Here is an 11692-nt window from a genome sequence, read left to right on the forward strand (position 1 = left end):
TATGTAAGAAGGTACACTGGTCAGATGAGACTAAAATGTAGCTTTTTGGCCATCAAGGAAAACACTATGTCTGGCACAAACCCAACACCTCTTATCACCCAGTGTATTGACTTTGGGGGGTGAATAGTTATGTTTTGTCTTTTTTGTCTTATTTCTTGTTTGTTTCACAATAAAAAATAATTAGCATCTTCAAAATGGTAGGCATGTTGTGTAAATAAAATGATACATACCACCCCAAAAATATATTTTAATTCCAGGTTTAAGGCAACAAAATAGGAAAAATGCCAAGGGGGTGAATAGTTTCGCAAGGCACTGTATCCATCTATTCAGCCCCATCTTAGCTTTTTTAAACAGGAAATGTGTGAAATACTGCCTTTGAAACAGACAATGTGTCTCCCACCAGTGGCTGGGTTAGGCAGAGATAGAAACAGGCAGATGAGAGACTAGCATGTGATTAATCCTACGCTGATGCCTCTCTCACGCTCTCTTTCTTCATTTCTTTCTTTCTCTCTTAAATCTTGTTCTTTCTCTTTGCTCCTCGTCCTCCCAGACTACTTGCCCGAATGAGGCTATGGGCGCCCACTCTCTGCCATCGTGATGAGTGATGCGTCTGTACACACAAACACACACACTCACTCACACAAAGACAAGTACACACACACACGTGTTTTTGAATATACAGGGCCAGTCAAAAGTTTAGACACACCTAGTTATTCCAGGGTTTTTCTTTATTTTAACTATTTTCTACATTGTGTAATAATAATGAAGACATCAAAACTATGAAATAACACATATTGAATCATGTAGTAACCAAAAAAAGGTTAAACAAATCAAAATATATTTGGGATTCTTCAAAGTAGCCACCCTTTGCCTTGATGACAGCTTTGCACACTCTTGGTTACTAGATGTGTTATTTCATAGTTTTGATGTCTTCACTATTATTCTACAATGTAGAAAATAGTAAATATAATGAAAAACCTTTGAATGAGTAGGTATGTCCAAACGTTTGACTGGTACTGTATAGTACACACATAGACATATTCAAAGACATACTGTATACTTGTTCGTGCACACACACACAGAAACACACAGATCATCCCTGAGGATACTAATTTAGCCTGTCACAATGACATTCGGTCTGTCTTCATCAGTTACAGTTACCAGTTTGATAACTTTGAGGTTTATTGCTGTTTCAGAATGTATAGTCTTCTATTGTGCTGAAAATACCCAATTGCTGTTGGTTACAGGTTGGTTATTGGAGACCAACTTTATGGATTGTCTTTGTTATTGTAGCTGGTAGGAACACAACTAATGAGGAACTGGAGAGCATGCTGGAGAGTGACAACCCTGCCATCTTCACATCAGGGGTGAGTGACCACACTTACACGTAGCCTGTACACAAACAAGAACATGCAAGTATCTGAGATAATCATACACAGTACAATCTAGCAGATGAACTTTCTCTGTTGGCGAGGTGTGGTATAGCAACTGAGTATGCCACACCTACAAGGGGGAGAACTTGTGTGTGATGAAACATAAACTGTGTCTCTGTCTCTACTAGATCATCATGGACTCCAACATCACCCAGCAGGCCATGAATGAGATTGAGACGAGACACACTGAGATCATCAAGCTGGAGAACAGCATCAGAGAACTTCACGACATGTTCATGGACATGGCCATGCTGGTGGAGAGCCAGGTAGGAGTCTATACACACTGACTGGCCAACACACAACAATGAAGACTACACACATACCAATTAGAAAATCCACTACAATGAAATCCCTCTCTTTCTGTCTCCTGCTCTGCCGTTCACCCCTCTCTCTCTCTCTCTCTCTCTCTCTCTCTCTCTCTCTCTCTTTCTCTTTCTCTCTCTTTCTCTCTCTTTCTTTCTCTTTCTCTCTCTTTCTCTCTCTTTCTCTTTCTCTCTTTCTCTCTCTCTTTCTCTCTCTCTTTCTCTCTCTTTCTCTCTCTTTCTTTCTTTCTTTCTTTCCAGGGGGAGATGATAGATCGTATAGAGTACAACGTGGAGCACTCAGTGGACTATGTAGAGAGGGCCGTGTCTGACACCAAGAAGGCAGTGAAGTACCAGAGTAAAGCCAGGAGGGTAAGTCAAATACTGTCAATGTGACCTGATGCGAGTGTTATCGTTAGATATGACTTAGATGCGACGTGGCTTGACGTGAGGTAAGTTGACGTGAGGTGGCTTGGTCGGCTGTGCATGTCTTTCCCAAAATAAAAGATTCAGTGAGAGATAATTGACTCAGGCCAATAGGTCTCTCTCTCTCTCTCTCTCTCTGTCTCTCCCGCTCCATTCAGTGGTTCAATGAGAAGACTGTCACACACAGCATACATTACATTTTAGATGTCTCGTCCACCCCCTTGTGTCTGAACAGATACAGTGCAGGATGGAATGGGACCCTGCTCACATAGAAGTGATGCTTGTACAGTTGTTGTCTGTGCAATGGGGAACAGTGCATGTCCCTTCATATTGGTCACACAGCCCTCTCCCAGCTCCTAACCAGACTAAACATTGGACCCACAAACTCACTTTTAAAGTGAATATGTCACGTATTGACATCAATTGATCTCTGGAGACCTCCGTGGGAAAAGCTACTATTAATTTCACCTCTTCTGTTTTGCTCATCTCCAGTAGTAAATAAATCTGCATCTAGTGTTTATAGGTGGGTAAATTAAACAGTCACAAATAAAGGTGCACAAACTGTTTACTTGCATTTACCCTCAACCCCTTTTCAACCCAGGCAAACCATGCATGACCTTATGTGACATGGTCTCATTGAAGTCCATGTGTCTATATACCCTCAACACTGCTGCTGTGACAGAACAGCATGAATCTCCCCAAGCCTACTGGTATCTGCTGGGTTACATCTATTATTCAACTGTCTCTCCTACACACACTGTAGAACTTACCATTAGGCACAGATCTAGGATCAGCTTACTCTTACCAACTTCTGAGCATTGCTATCAGAGAGAAAATGTGAAACTGACGTTAGACCAGCGTATAGGCCGGGTAAACCTCATCATACTCCTCCCGAGTGACAGGCGGTACAATATTGCCACCACTTGGTCAGATAATAGTACAGCAGGTCAAGGTTGAGAGAATTTGCAATTTAAACAGACAATTAAAGTATGACTCTAATACAAAGCTCATATATAGAGAATAAAACCCTATTCCAATACATGAACATACTTTCAAAATGTATCTGTTTGCCTAAGGCTGTGAAATGTTGGGGCATGTGTGTATTTCCTAGCAATGTCAGTGTGTAAGCATGCCCATGTGTGTTTTACCTGTTGCACATAACTGTGCTGTTGGCAATATGGTTAGTAGTAGTTCTGACAATAACATTTTCTTGACATTTTGGTAACGCCATTTCCCCCTCTACTCTTTCTTGCTGCCTGGAATCCTTGTTTTATTTCTTTTGACATAATGCAATAATGGTCATGCAGAAGAAAATAATGATTATTATATGTTGTGTGGTTCTTGGTATTGTTATTGCCTCCAGTGTTGGTGGAAGTTTAGCATAGAAGACACATTATACACATATAGACCCACATGCGCACACACACAAATAAAAGATAGACAGTGTACAGGGCAGGTGTATTCGTTATGCATGAGTGTCTCTTGTAAATAATATGTGGTTCTAAACGTCTTATTGATTGTTGGATGTTGAATGTTTTACAGTGACATTTAAAATGTATTTGGGGTCTGATTGTAACCGGGAGCGGGACATTAGTGTTTTTGACAACAGTACTGTAACTCTTACATTCCAATTGAAAATAACTTTTTATTTTTTGTATGTCAAAATAAATGGCCTCTTTTGATGAGTGAAGTCAGCATTTTCTGTTTGATTTGTCTGACTAATACTTCTGAACTATCTAGCTATCTATAACCAGAAAATGACATTTCCAAAAGAAAATGTGTGTGCTTGCTTGTCTTGGAAGTATTTATGCTTGTGAAATCGTCATAACCCTGCCCTCTGATTGGTCCCTTCATAACATCGTCATAACCCTTCTCTCAGATTGGTCCCTTCGTAATAACATTGTCATAAGGGGCGGCAGGGTAGCCTAGTGGTTAGAGCTTTGGACTAGTAACCGAAAGGTTGCAAGTTCAAATCCCCGAGCTGACAAGGTACAAATCTGTCGTTCTGCAGTTGTTCACTGTTCCTAGGCCGTCATTGAAAATAAGAATTTCTTAACTGACTTGCGTAGTTAAATAAAGGTAAAATAAAAAAACCCTGCTGTGTGATGGTCCCTTCATGATGACATCATCATAACCCTGCTTTCTGAATGGTCCCTTCATAATGACATCATCATCATCATCATAACCCTCCTTTCTGATTGGTCCCTTCCTAATTACATCGTTATAACCCTGCTTTCTGATTGGTCCCTTCGTCGTCATCGTCATAACCACGTTTCTTGAATTTGATATCTTGAATCCCATTCAAAAACAATACGTAACATGATCCAGGAAGTAGGCTGGACTTTCATAGTGTATTGAGTGTAGCACATTATATTTATAGACACCTGGCTGTGTCATTATGCTGTCACTCACCATCTCCTCTCCCAGCGGCCATGGATCTGTAAATGACTCAGTGTGACCTGTTTGTTCCGTCCCTCACTCTGTAGCACACTGGATATGTTCCTACATCAATCGACACACAGTACCCCATAACGACAAAGCGAAAACAGTTTTTTTTAATGTTTTGAAATGTATTACAAATAAGTATTCAAACCCTTTTGCCATGAGACTCGAAATTGAGCTCATGTGCATCCTGTTTCCATTGATCATTCTTGAGATGTTTCTACAACTTAATTGGAGTCCACCTGTGGTAGGTTCAATTGATTTGTACATGATTTGTAAATGCACATATAAGGTCCCACAGTTGACAGTGCATGTCAGAGCAAATTGAGTGCATGTCGAGCCATGAGGTCAAAGGAATTGTCTGTAGAGCTCCGAGACAGGATTGTGTCGAGGCACAGATCTGGGGAAGGGTTCCAAAAAATGTCTGAAGCATTGAAGGTCCCCAAGAACACAGTGGCCTCCATCATTCTTAACTGGAAGAAGTTTGAATCACAAAGACTCTTCCTAGAGCTGACCGCCCAGCCAAACCGAGCAGTCGATGGATTAGGGCCTTGGTCAGGGAGGTGACCAAGAACCCGATGGTCACTCTGACTGAGCTTCAGAGTTCCTCTGTGGAGATGGGAGAACCTTCCAGAAGGACAAACATATCTGCAGCACTCTACAAATCAGGCCTTTATGGTAGAGTGGCCAGATGGAAGCTACTCCTCAATAAAAGGCATGACAACCTACTTGGAGTTTGCCAAAAGGCACCTAAAGGACTCTCAGACCATGAGAAACAAGATTCTCTGGTCTGATGAAACCAAGATTGAACACTTTGGCCTGAATGCCAAGCGTCACGTCTGAAGGAAACCTGGCACCAGTCCCTACGGTGAAGCATGGTTGTGGCAGCATCGTGCTGCGGGGATGTTTTTCAGCGGCAGGGACTGGGTAACTAGTCAGGATCGAGGGAAAGATGGACGGAGTAAAGTACAGCGAGGTCCTTGATGAAAACCTGCTCCAGAGGTCTAAGGACCTCAGACTAGGTGTGAAGGTTCACCTTCCAACATGACAACAACCATAAGCACACAGCCAAGACAATGCAGGAGTGGCTTTGGGAAAACGCTCACCCAGAGGTGACGCTCCTAGTAGCCGGCGACTTTAATGCATGGAAACTTAAATCCTTTTTACCAAATTTCTATCAGCATGTTAAATGTGCAACCAGAGGAAAAATAACTCTGGACCGCCTACACTCCAGAGACGCATACAGAGACGCATACAAAGCTCCCTCTCACCCTCCATTTGGCAAATCTGACCATAATTCTATCCTCCTGATTCCTGCTTACAAGTTCAAATTAAAGCAGGAAGCACCCGTGACTAGATCAATAAAAAGTTGATGACGATTACCAATTGTTATGAAAACTTTAAATCGCCCGTAATTAATCGACCATGCCGATTAATCGGTCGACCTCTAGTACATACCCCAACCAGAAGCCATGGAGCTAAAGGCTAGAGCTGCCGCTTTCAAGGAGTGGGACTCAAACCCGGAAGCTTATAAGAAAATCCGCTATCCCCCTCGACGAACTGTCGCACAGGCAAAGCGTCAATACAGGATTAAGATCGAATCGTTCTGCACCGGCTCTGACGCTCGTCGGATGTGGCAGGGCTTGCAAACCATTACAGACAACAAGGGGAAGCACAGCCGAGAGCTGCCCAGTGACACATACCTATCAGATGAGCTAAGCTACTTCTATGCTCGCTTTGAGGCAAATAACACTGAAGCATGCATGAGAGCACCAGCTGTTCCTGAAGACTGCGCTCCGCAGTCGATGTGAGTAAGACCTTTAAACAGGTCAATATTCAGAAGGCCGCAAGAACAATAACACTAAGGTAACCTACCTAAACGACTACCGACCCGTAGCACTCACGTCTGTAGCCATGAAGTGCCTTGAAAGGCTGGTCATGGCTCACATCAAAACCATCATCCCAGAAATCCTAGACCAACAACAATTTGCATACTGCCCCAACAGATCCAAAGACGATGCAATCTGTATTGCACTCCACACTGCCCTTTCCCCCCTGGACAAAAGGAACACCTATGTGATAATGCTATTCATTGACTATAGCTCAGTGTTCCAACACCATCATTAAATTTACACCACAGTGGTAGGCCTGATCACCGACATCAACGAGATAGCCAATAGGGAGGAGGTCAGAGACCTGGCCATGTGGTGCCAGGACAACAACCTCTCCCTCAACGTGATCAAGACAAAGGAGATGATTGTGGACTACAGGAAAAAGAGGACTGAGCACGCCCCCATTCTCATCGATGGGGCTGCAGTGGAGCAAGTTGAGAGCTTCAAGTTCCTTGGTGTCCACATCACCAACAAACTAACATGGTCCAAGCACACCAAGACAGTCGTGAAGGAGGGCACAACACAACCTATTCCCCCTCAGGAGACTCAAAAGATTTGGCATGGGGTCCTCAGATTCTCAAAAGGATCTACAGCTGCACCATCGAGAGCATCCTGACTGGTTTGGCAACTGCTTGGCCTCTAACCGCAAGGCGTTACAGAGAGTAAGCTTCCTGTCATCCAGGACCTCTATACCAGGTGGTGTCAGTGGAAGGCCCTAAAAATAGTCTCCAGCCAGCCTAGTCATAAACTGTTCTCTCTGCTACCGCATGGCAAATGGTACCGGAGTGCCAAGTCTAGGTCCTAGAGGCTTCTAAACATCGTCTACCCTTAAGACTCATGATCATCTAGTCAAATGGCTACCCAGACTATTTGCAGTGCCCCCCCTCACCCCTTCTTTACACCACTTCTACTACTCTGTTGTCATCTATACATAGTCACTTTAATAACTCTACCTACATGTACATACTACCTCAAATAACCGGTTTCCCGCACATTGACTCTGTATCGGTACCCTCCTGTATATAGTCTCTCTATTGTTATTTCACCATTGCTCTTTAATTACTTGTTACTTTTATCTATTATTCTTATCTGTATTTTTTAAAACTGCATGGTTGGTTATTTGGCGCATGTGACTAATAAAATTTGATTTGATTTGGGACAAGTCTCTGAATGTCCTTGAGTGGCCCAGCCAGAGCCAGATCTTGAACCTGAACGACCATCTCTGGAGAGATCTGAAAATAGCTGTGCAACAACGCTCCCCATCCAACCTGACAGAGCTTGAGAGGATCTGCAGAGAAGAATGGGAGGAACCAAGTAGACTTAAGGCTGTAATCGCTTCCAAAGCTGCTTCAATAAAGTACTGAGTAAAGGGTCTGAATACTTACAGTTGAAGTCGGAAGTTTACATACACTTAGGTTGGAGTCATTAAAACTTGTTTTTCAACCACTCCACAAATTTCTTGTTAATAACAAACTATAGTTTTGGCAAGTCGGTTAGGACATTAACTTTGTGCATGACACAAAGTAATTTTTCCAACAATTGATTGCAGACATATTATTTAACTTATCACAATTCCAGTGGGTCAGAAGTTAACATACACTAAGGAAGAAGCCACTACTCTAAAACCCCCATAAAAAAGCCAAACTACAGTTTACAGCTGCACATGGGGATAAAGATCGTACTTTTTGGAGAAATGTCCTCTGGTCTGATGAAACAAAAATAGAACTGTTTGGCCATAATGACCATTGTTATGTTTGGAGGAAAAAGGGGGAGGCTTGCAAGCTGAAGAACACCATCCCAACCGTGAAGCACAGGGGGGGCAGCATCATGTTGTGGGGGTGCTTTGCTGCAGGAGAGACTGGTGCACTTCACCAAAATAGATGGATGGCATCATGAGGCAGGAAAATGATGTGGATATATTGAAGCAACATCTCAAGACATCAGTCAAGAAGTTAAAGCTTGGTCGCAAATGGGTCTTCCAAATGGACAATGACCCCAAGCATACTTCCAAAGTTGTGGCAAAATGGCTTAAGGACAACAAAATCAAGGTATTGTAGTAGCCATCACAAAGCCCTGACCTCAATCCCATAGAACATTTGTGGGCAGAACTGAAAAAGTGTGAGCGAGCAAGGAGGCCTACAAACCTGACTCAGTTACACCAGCTCTGTCAGGAGGATTGGGCCAAAATTCACCCAACGTATTGTGGGAAGCTTGTGGAGGGCTACCCGAATCGTTTGACCCAAGTTAAACAATTTAAAGGTAATGCTAGCAAATACTAATGGAGTGTATGTAAACTTCTGACCCACTTGGAATGTGATGAAAGAAGTTAGAGCTGAGAAAAATCATTCTCTCTACTATTATTCTGACATTTCACATTCTTAAAATAAAGTGGTGATCTAAAACAGGGAATTTCTACTGGGATTAAATGTCAAGAATTGTGAAAAAAAGAGTTTAAATGTATTTGGCTAATGTGTATGTAAACTTTCAACTTCAACTGTGTGTAAGTAAATGTGATATTTCCATGTTTATCTTATAAATTTACAAAAATGTCTCCACCTGTTTTTGCTTTGTCATTATGGGGTGGGGTATTGTGTGTAGATTGATGAGGGGAAAAAAACAATTCAATCCATTTTAGAATAAGGCTGTAACGTAACAAAAAGTGAAGGTGTCTGAATATGGAAGTGGTGTTGGAGGGCCAGTAGGAGGCACTCTTTCCACTGGTCTAAAAAATATCCCAATGCCCCAGGGCAGTGATTGGGGACACTGCCCTGTGTAGGGTGCCGTCTCTCGGATGGGACGTTAAACGGGTGTCCTGACTCTCTGAGGTCATTAAAGATCCCATGGCACTTATCGTAAGAGTAGGGGTGTTAACCCCGGTGTCCTGGCTAAATCCCCAATCTGTCCCTCAAACCATCACGGTCACCTAATAATCCCCAGTTTACAATTGGCTCATTCATCCCCCTCCTCTCCCCTGTAACTATTCCCCAGGTCGTTGCTGCAAATGAGAATGTGTTCTCAGTCAACTTACCTGGTAAAATAATGGATCAAATAAAATAAAAATATGTTCTGAATGCACTGTATATACAGTGCCTTGCGAATGTATTCGGCCCCCTTGAACTTTGCGACCTTTTGCCACATTTCAGGCTTCAAACATAAAGATATAAAACTGTATTTTTTTGTGAAGAATCAACAACAAGTGGGACACAATCAGGAAGTGGAACGACATTTATTGGATATTTCAAACTTTTTTAACAAATCAAAAACTGAAAAATTGGGCGTGCAAAATTATTCAGCCCCTTTACTTTCAGTGCAGCAAACTCTCTCCAGAAGTTCAGTGAGGATCTCTGAATGATCCAATGTTGACCTAAATGACTAATGATGATAAATACAATCCACCTGTGTGTAATCAAGTCTCCGTATAAATGCACCTGCACTGTAATAGTCTCAGAGGTCTGTTAAAAGCGCAGAGAGCATCATGAAGAACAAGGAACACACCAGGCAGGTCCGAGATACTGTTGTGAAGAAGTTTAAAGCCGGATTTGGATACAAAAAGATTTCCCAAGCTTTAAACATCCCAAGGAGCACTGTGCAAGCGATAATATTGAAATGGAAGGAGTATCAGACCACTGCAAATCTACCAAGACCTGGCCGTCCCTCTAAACTTTCAGCTCATACAAGGAGAAGACTGATCAGAGATGCAGCCAAGAGGCCCATGATCACTCTGGATGGACTGCAGAGATCTACAGCTGAGGTGGGAGACTCTGTCCATAGGACAACAATCAGTCGTATATTGCACAGATCTGGCCTTTATGGAAGAGTGGCAAGAAGAAAGCCATTTCTTAAAGATATCCATAAAAAGTGTCTTTAAAGTGTGCCACAAGCCGCCTGGGAGACACACCAAACATGTGGAAGAAGGTGCTCTGGTCAGATGAAACCAAAATTGAACTTTTTGGCAACAATGCAAAACGTTATGTTTGGCGTTAAAGCAACACAGCTCATCACCCTGAACACACCATCCCCACTGTCAAACATGGTGGTGGCAGCATCATGGTTTGGGCCTGCAGGGACAGGGAAGATGGTTCAAATTGATGGGAAGATGGATGGAGCCAAATCCAGGACCATTCTGGAAGAAAACCTGATGGAGTCTGCAAAAGACCTGAGACTGGGACGGAGATTCGTCTTCCAACAAGACAATGATCCAAAACATAAAGCAAAATCTACAATGGAATGGTTCAAAAATAAACATATCCAGGTGTTAGAATGGCCAAGTCAAAGTCCAGACCTGAATCCAATCGAGAATCTGTGGAAAGAACTGAAAACTGCTGTTCACAAATGCTCTCCATCCAACCTCACTGAGCTCGAGCTGTTTTGCAAGGAGGAATGGGAAAACATTTCAGTCTCTCGATGTGCAAAACTGATAGAGACATACCCCAAGCGACGTACAGCTGTAATCGCAGCAAAAGGTGGCGGTACAAAGTATTAACTTAAACTGAATAATTTTAAGCGCCCAATTTTTCAGTTTTTGATTTGTTAAAAAAGTTTGAAATATCCAATAAATGTCGTTCCACTTCATGATTGTGTCCCAGTTGTTGTTGATTCTTCACAAAAAAATACAGTTTTATATCTTTATGTTTGAAGCCTGAAATGTGGCAAAAGGTCGCAAAGTGCAAGGGGGCCGAATACTTTCGCAAGGCACTGTAGCACTGCCACTGCACTCATAAGGGAGATGGTACCCTGGTACATGGTTGGGAGAAAAAAAATACACTGAAAAGATTATGGGGATGCTGTAGTTGTTACTGACTACAGACGTATGGCCAGATGTATGCTATGAAGTATTTGCACTAGGTGCGAGGTTTGAATCAGAGGGAATAACGCATATAAAGTAGAAAATGCATAATAGATTTTTAAGTCTTGTAATTGTAAATTAAGACATGCTTTAGCTTTGTCTTTGGTCTGTTATCCTCAACTGAAATAAGCACTTAGTAAATGTGGCCTTTAGGACGCCGAGTAGGCTAATGATAGTAGTAGGCCCTAGACAAGAAGATTGCCTTCATTTATATGCTAGTGAAGATAATAGGCTGACTGAGTAATGACTTCCCTTAAAATCCCTTGTCTGTTGATGCTCACAAGTGGTGCAATTTTAAATGGTGTTTTAATTGGATAAGGAAATGAAGAACAGCGTTCAAGCCACTGTGTG

General features: G+C 42.3%; 1 protein-coding gene across 3 annotated transcripts in view; it reads left to right on the forward strand.

Moving 5' to 3' along the window:
- The window catches only part of LOC112257921 (syntaxin-1A), a 32977-nt gene extending 29126 nt beyond the window's left edge, over positions 1 to 3851 (forward strand). The window contains exons 7-10 of one of the 3 annotated variants that reach the window (XM_042326859.1): positions 1294 to 1367; positions 1562 to 1699; positions 1997 to 2107; positions 2320 to 3851. In XM_042326859.1, coding sequence (XP_042182793.1) covers positions 1294 to 1367; positions 1562 to 1699; positions 1997 to 2107; positions 2320 to 2433 — 437 coding nt within the window. In that variant the 3' untranslated portion in view covers positions 2434 to 3851. The remainder of the gene's footprint in view (positions 1 to 1293; positions 1368 to 1561; positions 1700 to 1996; positions 2108 to 2319) is intronic. The other 2 variants (XM_042326861.1, XM_042326860.1) reach the window with 2 other exon arrangements.
- The last annotated feature ends 7841 nt before the right edge of the window (positions 3852 to 11692 follow it).

Source organism: Oncorhynchus tshawytscha, linkage group LG09 (genome assembly GCF_018296145.1).
Source record: "Oncorhynchus tshawytscha isolate Ot180627B linkage group LG09, Otsh_v2.0, whole genome shotgun sequence".
Classification (NCBI taxonomy): Eukaryota; Metazoa; Chordata; class Actinopteri; order Salmoniformes; family Salmonidae; genus Oncorhynchus; species Oncorhynchus tshawytscha.